The 19,893-nt window shown below is 45.2% G+C and overlaps 1 protein-coding gene across 1 annotated transcript in view; it reads left to right on the top strand.

Moving 5' to 3' along the window:
* Positions 1 to 19,893, top strand: part of LOC144138722 (protein 5NUC-like) — a 54,347-nt gene that overhangs the window by 14,456 nt on the left and 19,998 nt on the right. The window contains exons 3-5 of the mRNA XM_077671131.1: positions 1,309 to 1,534; positions 10,093 to 10,284; positions 17,018 to 17,224. Coding sequence (XP_077527257.1) covers positions 1,309 to 1,534; positions 10,093 to 10,284; positions 17,018 to 17,224 — 625 coding nt within the window. The remainder of the gene's footprint in view (positions 1 to 1,308; positions 1,535 to 10,092; positions 10,285 to 17,017; positions 17,225 to 19,893) is intronic.

The raw sequence follows: 19,893 nt of genomic DNA, 5'->3' as shown, positions 1-19,893 counted from the left end.
TCTTGATGTAGGAGATGAAGTGATCCATGAAGTTTAAGACTCTATAGAGACCAAGGTTTCTACAGCAAAGGACAGGTAGTGTATGGCGGGCTTAAGATTGTCTAGATGACAAAAGAAAAACAAATGCACAGTGTCACCTAATGTCATTGCATTGTAGGAGCTAAAATTTATTTCTTTGCAAAGCTGCCGGCCCCTCGGCCGCTTTGTCGCAGAACCATATTATTCTTCTGTCGTCCTTATCCCTTTCTGGCAACAATGAACTGTTTGTTTCCAGCGAACCGGCTGCCCGAAGGAACTTTTTCCCCTCTTCGCAAATTCTCTGTGAATTTTCATTTTCACAGGATACTTCTTATAGCGAAGATGTATCTACCTCGGTTTCAACATATTGTCTGCGTAGATAAATCCTCGCAGAAGTAATATTTCTGCCTCCAACAGGTACTGTATTTATAGTCTTCTTGAAGAGCTCCTAGTGTTTGTTTTTTTACGTAAAGCCCCGAAATATTGCGTCAACGCATTCCCGCCGGTGTCTTTCCCGTCAAAGCACGACCACATCATCGATGGCCAGTTTTTCATGCACGTGGAGGGGGCTGGAGGGGGAGTTATCGAACATACAAGCTTAACTGTCTCTCCCCCATAACATGGCTGCTGTGCTTGTTCGACATTGCAACGTGGTCTTATCATTGCCCTATGCGTCCTGACTGCTGTCATCCTTGGTGGAGCGAACTGGGCGGGTGAATTACAGATGAGATAAGATGCCTACCTTGTCTTATGAAGCCGCCATTAGCGTGAAGTTCACCAAGAATGTAATCTAAGTCGTCGCAAAACCAATTTCAGCGTACCGGAGTGGCCATGAATTCCCATCTGGCAGTACATTGACTTCTGTGGGAGGCGAAAGGAACAGAGCCTTGTTTGTCCACCACAATAAAACTCTAGTCCTTCCAAGTTTTCTTCTCTAACTTCCATGAAAGTTTTGTCAATCACAAATGAAACGAAACGTGATTTCTTTCATTCACTCCTTGGACTGCGCCTAGCTTTTCTGGTCATTCTTCTTTATAGAATAAAAGGGCAGTGAATATTTTAGCACACACTTAGCAATTTTGTCCTTTAAAAGAAATGGCGTATTTTAATTCGGACGCAACCAAAGCGGTTGAAGATCCACAGGCAATGATAGTTATCGCTTAGGTGTTTCAGATTAGAATATGACAGCAATTGAGAAATGCCAAGTGTACAATATTGAATTTCAGCATGGGAATGCCAGACTAGGTCTAATGTTAATTAAAAATTTATTTGCATTCATTTACATCACAGTGCCTTGGAAATCATGAGTTTGATGACGGACCGGAAGGGCTGGTTCCCTTTATAGTCAGAATGCAGCAGGCCCAAGTTACTGTTCTTGGAACCAACTTAGACACGAGAGGGGAAAAACTCTTCGAGGGTATTGACTTGCCAAAATCCATAGTGCACACTTACGGCAAGCACAAGGTGGCTATCTTGGGCGTCGATACGACTGAGACAAACACCATTGCCAAGCCGGGTGAGTGGGCAGCTCTGAGTTTTGATTGAAAACATTGTATTGATCAGGTTACTTAATATTTATTAAGTTACGAATATATCCTGTGCCACTCGTAAAATCGCTATCGTGGCTAAGACTGAGTATACGACGAATGTATCGTTTTTTACAAAAACAGGAGGAATTAATTTCAATCTGTGCGTGTCCTAAATGAGTACATCGGAAGTTTCTCAGAGAACTCTAAGCTTGAAGCCCCAAAGCAGTGGCTGTTTTTTATTATGCCTGTTTATCCTTTCCTACACGCCTAATTGATTTAGCATGTGTTGTAGGAACGTATATACAAGAGATCACCTACCCCACTTTTTTGGCATACGACGTAATCCCAAGAAGGCTTCAAGTTCGCATGAAAGCGTAGAGGTAGGGTGCTCCTGAATCAGCCTCTTCCCTGAAATTGCCACATAGCGACACATACACAAAAAAGCACATGTGAGCCCTGCCGGCGGAAATTATCTTTCATGCCTCTCTTTTCGTGTCACTGTTTATTCTAAGTAAAAGACCTAGATTATTTGAAGTCTGTGTAGCAGGTAGAATTTGTTAGCGCCACTCGAGGTTTTGGAGGTGAATGTGAAATTCAAGATATCTATTTAAAGTTATCTAGTTTTGTGGAGATAGAAAGCATAGTTTGATTGAACTACGAAATTGGCCATAGTGTTACGCGTATTTCACTGTTTTTTACGGCAAGCACTGCGGTGGGCACATTGCTCTTCAAGCTGTGTGTCTATTTTTGATGTACTGATTTGAACAAAATACAAATTTTGCCTAGAATTTCAGGATAGGACACACTGTTTAAAAATCCTTCCAATCCACCACAATATGCGCAAGGTAAAAAATTTAGTATAAGAGTCATACTCACGTGTGATTCTTAGATAAGGCGGAAAAAATTTACTTTTACAGCCGCGAATGTAAATGGTTCATTGCGAGGTATTTTACAGAGAGTATAGCACGTTGACACTTCATCTCGGTGGGAGTCTGTCGCCGTGTGTGGATATATATTATATATATATATATATATATATATATATATATATATATATATATATATATATATATATATATATATAGAGAGAGAGAGAGAGAGAGAGAGATAATGCAGTTTGTACATCGCTACCATCAGTGATTACATCCGCGGTTACTCCGTCGTCCCTTTCGGTTTGTACTCTCTTTGTTTTCTTTTTCGCTTTCCTTCCTCTTCTTTTAGTACTGCTGGAACCCCACGGCCCAAGCCAGTATTTTCAACTGTGTAATTAGGAAGCTTTCGTGGTGTGTGACTCGGCGCAGCAATTTCCCCTAATTTTATTTCCTCACCCATGTAGTTTGTTACGTTACCGGTTTTGCCTCTCTGCCACCTACAAACGTGTGTGCGTGTGTGTGTGTGCGTGTGCGTGTGTGTGTGTGTGTGCGCGGGTGTGTGTGCGTGTGTGCGTGCGTGCGCGGGTGTGTGTGTGTGCGTGCGTATGCATATGCGTGTGTTTGTGTGTGTGTGAGCACGCGCGGGTGTGTGTGCGTGTGCGTGTATGTGTGTGTTGCGTGTGCGTGCGCGTGTGTGTGTGTGCGTGCGTGCGTGAGCGCGTGGGTGTGTGTCTGTGCGTGTGCGTGTGCGGGTGCGGGTGCGTGCGCGTGTGAGTTTGCGTGTGTGTTTGTGTGTGCGTGTGCATGCGTGCACGGTTGTTTATGTGTGTATGCGTGTGCGGGTGTGTGTGCGTGTGCGTGTGTGTGTGTATGTGTGCGTGCGTGTGTGTGCGTGTGCGTGTGCGTGTGCGTGTGTGTGTGTGTGTGTGTGCGTGGGTGTGTGTATGTGTTCGTTCATATTGCTGCATTCCAATTTAATTTGTGTATGACTGTACAGAAATTATCGCATGGCTTAAAACACGCTCGCCGCCATACAGGTGGGATGAGGCCGGTTTAAAACACGCATGGCTTAAAACACGCTCGCCGCCATACAGGGATGAGGCCGGTCCTCACGGCACCGAATAACCTAAGATGTGCCACACGGTCCGGAGCAAAATAAAGGCCAACGATGCTTATAAATGGTACAGATGGCTAGTGAAGCATGGTTCATACTACGGGCTATGTAAGGTAGCGGTATATTTTGCTGACTTTTACGCGTCCAAAAACGATGTGTACCAAAGTGGGGTCTGTGTAAACAAAGGGTTCTTGGAAAATGAACTGTTCCTCTGTTGTAATTCACCGTTGCATTGGAAGACACCTTTCAGTGAATGCTTCTGCGAACCTATCCTAGCGGGCACGACTATTTAAGCTAGGGACAGAAAGCAAAAAAGAGAGGATTGACTGAAGCCTTCCAAATTAGGAGACCAGAAGGCGCATGTGTGAGCCAGGTTTAGCCAGAAGGAGTACACCTACCAGCGCAGCAGGAGCCCCTGAAAAAAGAGTATTTATTGTCACAAGAGTATATGAACCGAAGTCTTTAATTTTCTTCTTGAGTTTAGGAGTGTGTTCATATGCAAAAAGCACCATCACGTTAAGTGCATTGTGACCACATTTTCAAATTTCCAACAAAGGTTTAGTTCGGAGGCTTCGTCTGTCTTTTCTTGCCTGTGCTCGTCGTTTTTTATTGTATTCTTTTCCATTATGAATATCTTCATTACAGGCCAAACCCTTTGAATATTTTATTAGGTCACAGTGTCAAGGCTTTCTTGTAAGAGCTCATAAAGCCCGCCCGGTACGACAGCCTAATATATTAAGATACAGCTTTATTAAAATCAACAGGAGCAGAAGATGCAACGCAGTTTACGTCTCGTTACAACAACGAGCGCGCCGCCTTATATCTGACTTTCGCCCGAAACGTATAACAACATCTGAGGTCTGTAAGCAGTTTTGTTAGACCGCAGAATGTTTTGTCATTCTTAACCCTTTAAACGCCGTACTAAAAAGGAACATAAAAAAACTGAAATTGTTGATAATTTGAATTTGGCTTACAAATTACCTGTGACGAAAAATCCAGCCACATTCACGATAACTAAGCACGTTTTTTGGGAATGTTCTGTTTTTGGAACATTGGCGTTTCCAATACAGAAGACGAAAAATTTCTCTGGTACAATTTTTTTGGTTTCAAAGTAGAATTGCCCGCTCTTAGTAACCGAAGGCAAGGCATCTTCCTGAAATGACTCCAAAGAGTATAAAGTGGGAAAGCAATTATCTAGAAAAATTGTGCTCACTGTAGGTCAGTCAGCATTTCACACACCCTGGTAGGATATGATGCACGTGCTGTGCGGCCGCTTTTGGCACTCTTGGAACTGGTTAGTTTTATTTTTTTTACACTGCGCGCACCTCCACTGCGTTGCTGGTACTAAGTACCTATTACCTCGGTCCCCTTTTGGAGTGCGTACATTGTAGCCATGTCAGCCAGTAAGTCAAGGCATTCCGGAGAAATTATTTTGCTGAACAACGCATATTGGCTCATGTTCGCAAGCTCAGGCAATGTCTCTAGCAACAGCTGAGGGATATGGCTGGCCAGTGGTTTATTGAAAGTCACCTGATCGCCCCAGTCTGCTCCAAGCGATGGCTGCAAGGGTTTTGTTTTTCTTGTCATGGCTGAAGATTTGTGGGCTTTTTCTACAGTCAGTTGCCTCCGCGATGGCTTTTTTGGTCATGGCTCAGGACTCAAACATTTAATAGGCGACACGTCTTCATCGCTGCACTGAGTAACTTCTGCACACCCGCAAATATTGTCGGGAACGACTTCAGAAAAGTCGTTTTCGTTCACGTTCTCCTCGTAAGTATTATTGCAATCTTCATCAGGCGGCAACTCGAATATAGATGCACCTTCGCGTTCGTCATCGGAAAGGCTGAACATAGGATTAATTGCAGCCTCCAAAGTCAGGGAGCCTTGTGCCATTACCTATAAACGAAAATTTTGTTGTTCAGAACTGTGGTAGCACAAAAGTCGCTACCCCCTTACAATCACGCGGACTGAGGCGGCTATTCGCTTCAGCTGAATCGCGCCCCTTGAACGGGCCAGAGAATCCCAAAATGATGCCACGGAAAGGCGGGAAAGGTAGCAATCAAGCTTCTGCAAGTGTGAACTAGAGGGTGCCACCAACACATTAAACACTGAGAAGAAAAAGTTACGCGAACTGCACTGGTTGGTCAATGTTTTAAAAAAGGAAAGTTCGCACAAAATTCTCGAAGAAAAAAGCTACAGTGTTTTTATACTTTTTGATATTACTCGCAGAGTAATCGCTAACTATCTGCTGATATTTTGGTTCTGCTTTGCACATTGCAACATTATATTTTTCTGCAGAATGTCGCAACAATCACGTGGTGGTGAACAAACACAAACTATGCCTTTTTGTAAACATTTATTTAAAGCCTCTAATTGGGCTGTTAACAAAAATCACAACTGTGATGTGTTCCACAAATATCAGTGAGTATGCGAAAACAGAAATATCGGAATTCGGCATATTGGGAAGGAAATACAAAATCAGGTTTTGTGTGTTCCAATTTTGTAACAATGGCAAGTAAAAAGTTAACTAGAACACCTTCTGGATGAACCACATTATGCAGATGTTGTTCAGTTCTTACTAGTTGTGAGGCCCAATTTACACGTTTTTACATATTTCAGAAGATTTTGCACCTTGAACATGGCTATGGCTTAGTAGGGCACAAAAACAATATTACAAAACTTGACTTTATAGATTGTTTCTATAAAGTACCAAGTGGGTAGTTTATTTCCACAAGATATCATAAAACTGCTTTGATTCTGCTTTAGGCGCTGGGGTTGGACGCCAAAAATGTTCGGCTTGCCATGAGTATATCACGTTTTTAAAGGTTACTCTGCATACGCCGAGTTATAATAAATCGGCGAATGATGGGCGATGCGTAGCTGCTAAAACTACCCAACAAATTCTCTAAAACTTATCAAATGACTTCACGAAAGGAAAATTATCGTATCTCAACGAAGACGTGCACTATAACCTGATATTTGTAAGGGCCGAACTGCCACATACAAAATTCAGGTCATTGTTAAGCAGGCGTGTGTAATAACATTTTGTCAGTACTATCACGGCGAGGGCCGGGAAACGTTCTTGTTACACAAAACAGCTTTTTAAATACAGGCGACAAACTGTTTCGAAGCTATATGTAGCAAAGAGCACAGAAGCGAAGAATAAATATACTACGAACGATTGCCCGCACTGAAACATATTACGTGTACACGTAACAGGGCACTGCAGAAAGGAAAAGGACACACGTCAAAATGAGTGGAACATGCGTAATAAATAACAACTATAAGCTATTGCTTTCGTGCAGCCCGGTATCGGAACATGCATTTAAATGCGCATTTTTGTCCCCATTAAAACATCTTAGCTTAGCTTGTCGCTCCAAGTACCAAAGTTCAATGATGTGCGCGTCTTCTTTTCATTGAAGGCTGACAGCCGTGATTATATTGCATTTAAATGGTTGCGAAACGGTTTTAAAGGGACACTGAAGTGAATTTGTCAAGCTCCCGTTTTTGCTTGCACTGTGTAGGCTGGCTCAAATTAGCACACTTTTCATCGTTTATCCGGTTGACAAATCGGTAATTATTTTACAAAGCGCGAAAGAAGAAAAACTACCATGCGCGGTTTGAGGCGGCCGCGCCAACTAAGCTGTGACGTTGGGAGGAGGGGGCACCGTGATTGGACGATGCCCAAGGTTTCAATCAAACAAGTTTCGGTTTCGGTTTCGGTTCTGTAAAACAACATGTTTGACATCCGATGGCGTCGTTGGATGGGCATTTTGAATATCCCAGTAATCGTAGTACCGCGCTTCTGCCATGTTGTCGGCTGTACAATGCATAAGATAAGCCTCCCAGGACGGCTCGGAATCGTAGCATTCACTAGCCGAGGCCTACGCAGTGCATGAACGCCCTCCGCGTCTCCGCAGACGCACAAATGCATGCGCTTTTCCCCCATACTTGGAGCTTGCCTCACTCATGCCTGTATCGTAAAAAGCGTGTTCGCACCAGGCCAAGGGTCTGTTGATTCTGGCCTGTGCCCACTGCCCGCAAGCAGTCGGTGCTTATGGCAACAGCACGCCAACGAGAGCTCGCTAGCGCGCCAGTCCCAGGCTGCGCGAGTTCTGCGGACTAGTTCGTGGAGCAGTGAACGTTACGGCCCAAAAAAAGGTGAACTCAGTATAGAAGACATCGGCGAAAAACGAAAAAGTTACCTTATCAAAAAAAAAAAAGCTTGTACCCGCGGGGATTCGAACTTGTGACGGTCAAAACACTTGCGGTGATATACATAGCCTTCCAGACCACACGGTCACGGGCGAGAGCGCTGGCGACAGTGGAAATATAAGGTGTATCATGGATAACCAGTTTACACTTTTATTTAGTTTTAGTATTTCAAGCAGCTTAGGTGACTATTTGTTGTATTGCGCTCGTGCAGTAGGCGTCCCCCGAGTTTCCACAGTAGCTCACGTCTAGCAATTGCATTTCTTAGACGGAAAAGCGTTCGCAGATGCGTAGTCGTGCTGCTGACCGCTGTGCTTGTTCGCCCAGCGCAAAAAAGTGCTTCCCGCACCCTAGTTTACGCTATACGGTAAAAATATCAGTTTATTTTATTTCCTTAGTACCTATATTGACTTCGCTGACTCTTCTACCCCTTCAAGAGGCCTTATATTTTCCTACTGGCGTAACAGTCAGCGAAGCGTCACATGTGCGCTTGTGCAGCGCTTGTGTGAAGCGACCTTGACTTGGAGCTAGATACAGAGTACAAACTAACGAAGTAAATTAAGGCACATTCTTCCATTCACAAACGTTTTGTGGCTTTGTTTCAACTGATCGAGCGAATTGCCACGACCCTTCGGCGGCCGGCGGACTAAACGTTGGGCCGACTGACTCGGTCGCGGAAGGTCGGCGAGAAGTGCAGTAGCGCAGCCATTTGCCAGCTCCTCTCCTGCTGACGTCACACGAAAACGCCAAAGAAAATGGGCGACAGTGCAGACAGGAGGACAGCATTTTCGAATTGATTTTTATACTACCGTATTTACCCGATTCTAACGCGCCCCCGATTCTAACGCGCACCTGATTTTCCTGGCAAAAAAAAACGAAAAAACTTGCACCTCCGATTGTAACGCGCACGGGACATTGTGACCCCGACAAACGAATGCGAGAGAAACGGGCGATTTATTTCCCAAAGTAATCTCACTCATCTCACTCCTTGTCGCTCTCTGCTGACCACATCTCGACATCGGTGCCTTTAAGCGCGTTCGCGATGCCACACTTCTGAACGAACGTTCAACCATGGTCGATGGGATCGTGGCCCACGCCTCGCACACCAATCCCGAGAGCTTCTCCAGAGGTGCATGCTTCAGCCGACCGCTCGTTTTGAACGCATGGGAGCCGCTGCTGCCATTGCTGTTATCAAGCGCGCAAGTGAAACGATTTGACGATTTGTATGAACGCCCATAGAAAAGCCTAGGCGCCTAGGCTTGCTGCGTCCGAAAAATCGTTGCTAAAAGCTTTGGCGCCATCTTAAGATGGCGATGGTGATGGGTGGGATGAAATTCCTGCTGTTTCGGCAGTTTCGGTTTTGTATTCGATTCTAACGCGCATGCGATTTTTCGACCTTTTTTTTCGGAAAAAAAGTGCGCGTTAGAATCGGGTAAATACGGTAAATAAATTGGCGTAAACGCGCTCAGAGTGGTCGAAACAGGGCCTAGGGACTCCGGACTACAATTTGCGCTCGTAATCCCGCATTGTTTACAAATCACTTCAGTGTCCCTTTAAATGTTGGGGGTCACTTATCAGAAAAATAGGCCATTACATTCGATGGTGTTGAACAATGTTTTTTTTTTACGAATCCTGCGGCTCTACCGGCGAAACCGTATCCTTATCTGCTTTACTGTGTTTTTGGTTTTTAAGGTATATTCGGAGGACAATTCTAATGACTAACATTCCAAAAGTCTACCAGCTAAACCGCATTAAAAATTTTGATGGTACTTCTCGGTGTGATCAATTACATGGCAAGCAATTACCAGAAAATAAAGGTGCTTTTTCACATCGGACCACGTTTGATTCGCTGGAAGGTCCGCAAATGCCGGAGGGGATTCAAGTGATTACGACCACACAACGTTATTAGGACTTCTATGATAAATTATTACTAGCATTCAAAGAGTTTCACTAGTAGTAACCCTGTTTTGCTTCTTTTGCTGATTTATACTTGCGGGATAGCCCTTTATAAAGCAAACATCATTGATGATGGGGACAATCATGAATGTCATGATGAATGAGAGTGAAAATGGGCAAATAATCTGATGTTTCACCAATCACCGCTAAAGCTCTAAAGACAGCGATCCTTATTTTTCACGGCGCCCCAAATGTTGACGCTTCTTGCAAATGGCTGAAGAAATTTAAATATGACATTTTTCTCGTCGCGCCGTTCATTTTGGTTTAATGTTTTTAGCGTTTGAGTGCCGCATTTCACCTCAATCCCCCCCCCCCCAAAAAAAAAAATATTTACCTCTGTAGTGTTATGTGATTTCGTATAAAACAACGGCAATTATTTCCGCATTTCCAGGGGGCGTCAAGATACTGGATGAGGCTGAAAGCATCAACGAAGAAATAAAAAGGCTACAAAAGCAACATGACCCTCCCAAAATATTTGTACTCGTCAGCCACGTGGGTTTCGACGTAGACCAGCAGCTTGTGCATAAGTGTCCTGAACTAGATGTTATTGTTGGAGGACACACAAACACCTTTCTCTACAACGGTAATTCGGTCACAACATTGTGGTGTGCGCAATTTTCGCATCTTGCTTTGTTCTTCCCTTTTCGGTGAGATAAGCCTTGTTGTGAAATGTGTGCGGCTTTCTAAAGTGTAAATTCTGACAGCTGCTTTCATAGTTTGTATAACACTTTGCGATCGTAGGACCAATATTTAAAATTTCCTAAAGACCAAGTTCCGGCATAAGACTCTACAAAGTATTTATCGGTATCAGACGTAAGTACACTATGAAAAAAGGGTGCTAAAGCGCGGTTCCGTTGCCTGATTGCGGTCGCATTATCAATTATGCTGGTATTTTACACCCCGGAACTTTGGCTTGGCTTACTTGTGTGTAAGACCGTGTTGAGCAAGCATGTAAACTGACACGCACTGCGGGTCACCAAGGCCACTCCGATAATCACCAGGGGCATTAAAATCATTCCCTGCCGCGTTAAGCCGCCATTAGTAGGGGCGCCCTTTGACCCGCGATGGCCAAGGCTCGTTTTTTATTGCGAGGCCTCCTTTGGCATATTCCCGGTTGTATGCCAGAAGGAGGCCGGCTGCTGCTGCTTTCTGCCAGAGCACACAGGTGGAATATATATTAAGCGAGTAAATGCTGGCCTCCCCGTACCACGTCCGTGTACCTTAAAACAAACGCTAAGAGGGAGCAGCGCCCGGGGAAATTACATCAGTAACTCTGGCGTCTACTATCAATACCTTGGTACTTATGAAAAGAGAGCAACTCTTACCGCCCGTAAAATAGAAGCGGCACAACACTCCATTCCCCAAACTTATTCAAGTCGAATTATCAAGCCGAAACTTTTGTCGCAAAATAATTGTAGGCTGACCTGTAAGGAGCAAAAGAAGGTGTGGGCTGTCTTGCGTAGGCCCTCACGGCCAAAAGCCGGTTACGTTTCAGCGGTAAATAACGATAGCAGAAGGACACGATGTAGTGCAAAAAGAGAACATTGAAATAGGTTTGTGTCAGCAATCTCACCAGACACGCATGCGCGGAAGGTAGAACCAAGAATGAAAGCGCTTTGAGGAAGGCACATTGCAACATAGGCTGTTCTTAGCGCGTTGGAGACACCTTACAAGACACAGAGAATGCGCTAGGCGAGCATTTTGAGTGTGTCAAGATCGGTTCCTTACACAAGTAATTTTCTGAAACACAAGTCAGCCTCAAGAAAAAAGCTCATCGCGACAAAAATAAGTCTGAGGTAGGCCATAATTGCCCTTCAGAGTGCAAGACTTCAAAGTTGTCCTTACCACTTGACGGCATTTAGCATTACGTGCCGACCGAATTTCGCCGCGTGATAAAGTACCTGCATGATGACACGCTTCTACCGTGGTGGCCTCCGCAACAAACCTGAGAACCATGTCTGCAGTATTCCTCATCAGTCCGCCAAAGATTTTTTTCCTTTACGTCGCACAACAGATACCGCTATTTGTTGTCATCGGGCATGTATGAATGGGAACGTCGAAATAAGCGGGCCATGTCCCTCACGTGGATGACTGGACGTGAGTGGCTCATTAGGATCTTGGTTCATCTCCTGCAGCACAACCTTGGCCTTTTCCTTGTTAATGCTCCTATAGGCAGCAAATACCTGCCGGCGATAATCCGCCCATGTAAAAATTGCAGACTCGTGGTTCCGAAACCACGTATGCATGGATTCTGCTAGAGCAAGGTAGACGTTGTGGAGGCTGCCCTTTGGAACCATTAAAGTTGGCATTACCAGAATCACCATTAACACACTTCGTCACCCGTCGATGCTCACCGCGTACTCAAGGGGTGCGATAGTTGCGGGTGGCATAGAGTTTCTTAGTAGTGTATACAGTAAGAAACTCTATGGCGGTCGGGACTGGTGTACAGTTGTCGCGTCCTGTCATCGTGGGCGTCCGACCCGGCATCCGTTAGCACTCCACCGGAAATACAAGTAGGTAGCTAGTTGACTCGTGAACGGCATGGCACGGTAGTGTTAAAGCCCTTGAAAGACCGGGATCTTGGGTATCTTGTACCCATCGTGTCCACCAGTTCAGTCACGGTAAAAAAAATAGTTCTACTAGAAACGTTAACACACGGAAACTTCCACCCACACGCCATCGGCAACGCATAGACTCAGTCAGACACTCCAGCTCTTCGATCTCTTCTTACCTCTGCTCACCTTCTCCATCGCGTAAGTTGTTAATGCGCATGTACTTTGGCGACTGCAAGTGGGGTCTGGCGGCAGCGACGGCGACGTCCACGGCGATTTCGTCATAACGGAGTGAGGAAGGCCGGCAGAAAACAGCGCAGAAAAATGTGGCGAAAGCGCGTGGGGGAGGCCCGTATGCTGAGCCCGCACGAGAGCTTCTGGCTAAATCGTCAGGAGGAGGCGACATGGCCTTTTATGGCAACTGCTATGTTACTGCCTCCCCCTTACACTTTCGCAAGGCGCTACTAACTCTTTTCGTGGCTCATTCAAACCGCGTGACAATTGCGCGTAGTTTTAAACATGATTTGCAACAACATGCTCGCCTGTGGCGGCGAGGCGCTGCGATACAAAAGCAGAGTAGCACGCGCCGCCGTGCGTTCGTGATACCGCGATCGCATCCTGAGACGCAGAACATATGCGTCATGACCGCGAAAACTGCAGTTCGCGCTGCGCACAAATTTCCCACCATAGAGTATAGTAATCGCGGGCACCACACCAGACATCACCTCTACCAAGGAGGCTCCCCGAAGAGCCGAATGCCGAAGCTCACAAGGAACTCTTGGAAGTGACCAAAATGTTTGGCACACAAGAGGAGCACGCTGTAGCAAACCGAAAGTGGCCATTTCGCAAAAAAATACCGTTATAGAACGCGTTAATCAAACTCGGGGAAGCCGAAAGAAACTCGCAAAGAGAAAGCCCAGAGACAGACGAAACGGACTACTTCAAATCGTAAATAACTCACATTCACGCTGGCGTAGAGACAGCCGCCAAGATCATTTATTACCAAGCCAAACACAATAGATCAGCGGAAAGCTCCTGCACATGCGGTTAGCAAAGACGGGCTCGCAGAAACGCCTAAGCAAAGAAAAGGTCAATCGGACATCGTCTAGGCGAGTGGCAGTTCTGAACTAAACAGGATTACACCATTCAGCTTTGGCATCGAAATTGGCGTAATACGTACGATTGCGTGCATTCGCACAGTTACCAAGCAAAACCCTAGAACGTCCTCGGAAAATGGGTGGATCCCAATGGTAGCAACATTGTATTAAATAAAATTGCACGCTACTATAAAGGCTTAGTGCCCTAATCAAACTTATCTGTTGCCGATATATTCGGTGAAATACCGAAGAACCATTCAGCGTGGATGCCGGAAAAATAAACGTAACTCTCGACAACGCATTTATGAAGGCAAAAGTGGTGTGGCCACACAGACCTTCACCCAATCTCCACATGATGTGGACAGCGCCACAGACAAAATGCTGAGAAATTAACAATGACTCGACTGCTGCTTCGACGAACAGCATAACGGAATTTTGAGGCTGAGATTCTTTCGCGAACAATGGAAAAACGCCAAGGCAGTTATGACTCCGAAATTGAAAAAAAAAATGTACAGTTTGACTAACTGAAACATATCTTAGAGACATTCTGAGACCAATCTCGCTTCATTAAGGCCTTATGTTGGGCTGGTACGTATCGCGGCATACTCGAAGGGAATGCGCTTTTAACGCGCGGAGGACAAAGAGAACAGATTAAACGTGTGGAACAAGTCCCGCTTCCCTTGTTCCGTACGAATAATCTGTTCTGTGTTTGTTCCCTGTACGTTAAAAGAGCTGCGCCTTTGAGTATGTACCCTATCGCTCATTTCGAGCCTGGGTAAGCTAATGAATGGCGTATATTTAAGAAGGATTAACAATTACACATTCAGGCACGAGTTTTTTCGCGTACTATAATAGAAGTTCGGCTACAGCTATCGATGCAGGACATAGCGCGGAGGGTCAGACACTAGCTTTTAAACACAGACGGCTGCTCTCCACTGGATACTACTGAAATACTTGGGTTAGATTTGGCTAAAGCATTTGACAATGTGCGCCACAAAGCGAGGCTTGGATAGCTAAAAGATTGGAAGTGGGCTGTAGAAATTATAACTACACGAAAAAATTCCCAACCAATCACACGGCAACCCTAACCGTTTTGGGCAGTGAGTCGAGTGAGTTACTGTTGGGGCGCATGGCATGCCGCAAGCCCTGGCCCTTTCGGTCATTATTTTGAATATCCCTATACTTTGCCTGCCTGAAATACCATGGAATAGAAACGTTCTGCACTAGTATGCATGCGTACAGCGTTACCATTTGGATCACGGTAGCCAGGTACTTACATGTGCGAGACGTCCTGGAAAAACAGCTATCACTTTTTCCATTGTAGAAGCTTGCATTGAACAGCGTAGTTTTGGTTGCTCCCCACAAATGTCAACGCTGTGCTCTTTCACCGACCAGGAGGGGACACAAACCGGAAAACTCGCGCCGCCATTCCAACTCTAAACAAGAGGTGGATTCGCAGTCTAAGGACCCTGATGCAGTTTACATCAGTGAGCTGCATCAGGATTCTAGGCCTGCGAATCCTGCATAGCAGATACAGCCCCGAAGCATTGCAGGCACTCGAAAAGAGTGCCTATAATACTACCCGACTCAGGTCACGGATTGCGAACTGGCTAGACGCCATGAAGGAAAGCTGCCCAATTAGAACAGTCAGGGCGTCCTTAGCCGCGCGGCCTATGTTCCACCATTCTTAAATCTCAAGATGGACAAAAGGAGTAAAACAGAAGTTCAAATGAGAAAAGTCCTCACATATGCACTAGCAATAACCATCACCGCACCGAACTATGGGTTCGAAGTAGTAGTAGTAACCAGTGTTTTTAGATAAGGTTGACGTAGCCTTGCATAGCATTGCGTCAATTGGTCTGCTTAGGCCACATCATATTTTTCAGAGACATGGAACCTCGTAGCTCATCACTGCGCCCTCTAGACCGCAGAAACACCAGAAGCAGGCAAGACACGCCCCTTTGCAGAATCTCGTGCCCTCCGGAGAACTAATGTTCCCGCTGTAGGGTGCAGCCCTCCTAGCATTTATAGACCACCACAGAAATTACTGAGAGAAGTTTGTCCTCTCCAGGCTGTGTTTCTAGCAGATCTTAATATAGCGACAAAACTCCCCAGCCCAGTGCACGAGTGGAAGAGAGCACGACGCGAGGCTGTTTCCTGAAACTGCAGACTACACTATACAAGCTGATGTAATCTCTGCGCAATGCGCAGTTGGAACGGCTCTCCAAGAGCCTGACTGCGTGGTACACTGTAAAGCCACTTAATAATATTAAAATTCCAGTCCGCAGCCAAATTTTACAAACAAACAGACATCAAAAAGAGAATCCACGTACCTTCAGCGATGCGGAACGCGGACACGCGCGAGCAAAAGCAGTGCAGAAACTATTCCAAGCGCCTGTGGATCTGGTCTATGGGTAAGCCGCTATGTCCGCCAAGTATGACGTTCAATACATGGCCGTGTTCAGTGCATGCTGTCAGTGTACACAGCCGTGTACGGATGGAGAATGACTTGCCAAAAACGGATCTCTTGCTGTTTAAAAACTAACTTAAAAGACATTATATGACAATAGGCTGCTAAAATGACTGCATCATAACCACGATTTTTATTAATTTCTCACAATTAGGCATGCTGCAGTTAAGTTGTAAACGTTTAAAAATTCCCGTCGTCTATTGAGGGAGTATATAACTTAAGAACAACGGCTGTAACTTGCTTCGTCACAAATATCTAAAAACAAATTAACCAGAGTTACCCGTTAAGAGTATTGTAAGATTACGCGACTTTTCATCTATTTTTTTTAGTTACGTAGTTCGCAGTGAACTTGTAACTACAGTTAAAACTCCATTTAAGAAAACCTGGTTTAAAGAAAGTCCCGATTTAGCTAAGACATGCCGGTCCCTCACTCAGATGGCCAGAGAGCCAAATGCTTTGACTAACTCAAAATAACGAACACATTACCAATCTGTCCCGGTTTAAGTGAACTTTTCTCAAAAATTGCAGCTCAAAAGTGGTAATTTCTCGTCTGTTTTGTACAGAACGCCTCAATATTTATTAACAGCGCGCCAAGGGTAATATCACGGAAAACCTGTTTCTCTCTTTTACAAAACTGAGCGGCGCAAAACGGGAGTTGTAAATTTTTCACATGGGGCCAACAGTAAAAAAAGTTGAAGTGATGGGTGCCCGAGTCAAGTGATGGATGCCCTTGATCTGCTGCGGATATTTGTCGAAACGCGCGAGGATACAAAACACGCTCTGGACGCACTACAAACTTACGAGAAATCCGTGCGGCCGTTGCATACTTTTAGTTGGCAATAACTTTGTAGTGCCCCGGTGACCGTCCGTGTTAAAGAAACAATTTTCTGGGTTTCTTTTCAAGCGCCCAGGTCGCACTTTCATTTTAGGAACATTTGCGCTTCGAAAATACAACGCCGCATAGGCTTGCTGGGTGCCGCTAGAGTACATATTCGAATGTATCGAATTAGGTGACTGAGAAATGCCTAACTCGATTTACCAAATTTTTCGCTCTAACGAGGTATTTCGCGACTCCCCTCAACCTTGTTAATTCAAGTCTTGACTGTAATATGGAGTTACGGTCTGCACGAAAACAGCTTCGCTCGACTTCCTTCTTCAGAGTAATAGAGGGGTTTTAATTATATTTTTTCTTTCCAGGCACACCTCCCACAGAGGAAGACCGAAAAATTGTTGAGGGGACGTACCCTTACAAGGTAGACCGCAAAGGTGGAGGTTTCTGCCTGGTTGTTCAGGACTACCGCTTCGGGAAATATCTCGGCTTTTTAGAGCTGGTGTTTGATAAGAATGGCAAAGTCAAGAACTGGTCGGGTAACCCAATTTTACTCGACCAAAGCGTTCCAGAAGGTACGTTTCTGTTATGTGATTTTATTTTCTCCGTGAAGTTGTTGTACAAGCATTTCACTGGCCATCACTAGCAACTAGCGTGTGTAAATTGATCTAGAGGAATATTTCTTAGGGGAACCTATACTGACAATTACCTGAAGAGGTTTCAGCTGTCAAAACATACAATTGGCAAAAAAGAAATATTTTTGAACGTGTTTCCGGGTCTCGAACCATTTGTGCTTTTGTGACCTTCACTGCCACGAGCGTGCTTACGTAATAACCGTGTACGTGTCTTTACGCCAGTACATACCGCCTACGGTTCCCGCGTGAGGAGAGAAGGTGCGTCGCTTCGGGCAGTCGTGGCCCTGACCACTTGGTTCATGCACGGGAAAAGGATATGACACGCGCTCACTGAACGGAAGCGAATGGATACCTTATGGAGTACGAAGATGTATCTAGTAATGTTAATACGATGCCTCTCAATGAAAAGGTCAGCAAAAATTAGAAAGCTCTATCTCAACGACATCAGATAATATTGTCGTGTGTTAGAGACGAGATGGTCGAGGTTTCCGCACGGCGTCATTTTTTCCTCTTTTACCGGTCGCAGTGGAGTCATCATTCCTGCTGTGGCAAACAACGTTTTGCATCCCTGTGATGGGCTACCTTGCGCCAGGCGCCAGAAGGTGGCAAAAGTTCATTCTGTCGCTATTTACCCTGTTTCGGCTAAATAAGACGGGGTAAAGAACAACCGCCGCAGTGGCTCAAGACGATGTGCTGATGAGCATGATGACGCGGGTTATATTCCCTGTCACGACAGGCGCTTTTCTGATGGGGGCGAAAAACGAAAACGCCCGTGTGTTCGACGTTTCGACGCTCGTTAAAGATGCCCAGGTGGACAAAATTACTACTGAGCCCTCCACTACGGCGGACCTCATCGCCTGCGTAGCGTCGGCGCGTTAGACCTTATGATCACTGAAAACAAATCGATTTAAAAACTAGTTTTTGCTGTGCGACCCAAACGCAAAATTATGCTCTGTCGGGCTGCCGCTCGGTTCGTCCACCAGACCAAATATTATAAAAAAAACTTTCCAACTAGAACATTTAATAGGCAAGACCACTCCAAACTACCGAAACCACTAGAATTGGTCATGTACGTGTTCACTTTAGGCAGAGCCGAACAAACCTCAGCTGTGTTTGCGGCCAGATACCAGCGACAAGAAACTAAAAATGATGTTGTTTCGTTGAGAAATACGCGTAAATAAGTCTTAACGATAGAGAAGGAAAAAGCCATTGAATAAAAAAAAAACACAAGTTGCACACTTTTCCCCCAGATGACGCCCGGGGGTTACGAGCACGGAAAAACGGAATTGCATTGAGCAGTTCAGCGTTTAATTAAACAGCCTGAGGAGTGTACGGGGGAGGGAGAAGAGTGCGATGCCTTGCAGCGTGAGGAGAAGACTATTGTCTGTTGAAGAATTTTGCGGAAAGCACGCAGTTATGAGGAGTGAATGTTTCTTTGTAAGCCCAGAATGGATAAAGCAAAACGTTGGAAGTGGAGAAACAATGTGCGGAACTCAGACGTTACCTGAAAGTGACTGCAGCAGCGGACCGTTATACGGGCGTTACGCGTAAATAATGGTGTAGCGCCTCTCTCCATCGTCGGTGCAAATCAACCCGGCTATGTTGCACGCTATTCGCCACCCCTCCTCCTAAACTTCGCAATGGGCTCAACACATCAGGGATGTTTGTTTGTAAGGCCAGAATGGATAAAACAAAACGCTGGAAGTGGAGAAACAGGGTGCCGAACTCGGACGTTACCTGAAAGTGACTGCAGCAGCGGACCGTTATACGGGCGTTACGCGTAAATAATGGTGTAGCGCCTCTCTCCATCGTCGGTGCAAATCAACCCGGCTATGTTGCACGCTATTCGCCACCCCTCCTCCTAAACTTCGCAATGGGCTCAACACATCAGGGATGCTCCGCATAATACAAGACTTTGCGAGACAATAAGCGGGCGCTGAATAAACCGGCCACTCAAAACGCTGCTTCGGGAAGAAATATTAGTGGAATCCTTTATTGTTGTCTTCAGCTCGTCGCCCCAGTTCAGGTGGTATCACATTTCTCTTAACTTTAGGCTACCTTCGGGTGGCCACATCTAGATTTCTTTTCATTGTGGTCGGTGAACCATCCTCTGTCGCATTTTTTTCTTTCCCAATTTTGCCGCAAAAGACCGGTGTTATGTTGCAGCGTGTTATGGGGCTTAACTTCACACGTTGTTCCTTAAGGAAACAACCCGCGTGCTTCGAACGAAGAAGTGGCTAGTATTTTCAATCGCAATTTGATTGCTTGCGTTTTTCCTGGGCGTACTAAACAAAACGGGTAGTATAACTCAAGTCAGAGAACAGTGCGTCCAGTCACGAGACGGAAGCTGCTTTAAGGGGGTTGGGAATCGTCCTTCATTTTTTTAAGGTACAGAGTAACGGTTTGATAAATGCCAAGGTCTCTGGCAGGAGAATACTGCAAAGAGAATTATCTGTCATTGTATATATAGATTGCGCGAATTTATTTCTGACGCGTTTCATTATTTTTTATACTTATTTAGCAATTTTTTTGCTGTGTTTTTGTATATTCATTGTGTAAACGTGCCTTGCCTATATGGCTTGCTGAAATTTTATTTATTTATTTATTAT

This window comes from Haemaphysalis longicornis, unplaced genomic scaffold, assembly GCF_048455015.1.
Source record: "Haemaphysalis longicornis isolate Haplotype H1 unplaced genomic scaffold, Haemaphysalis longicornis Haplotype H1 scaffold_5, whole genome shotgun sequence".
Classification (NCBI taxonomy): Eukaryota; Metazoa; Arthropoda; class Arachnida; order Ixodida; family Ixodidae; genus Haemaphysalis; species Haemaphysalis longicornis.
This window is presented reverse-complemented; position numbering and strand designations above follow the sequence as displayed.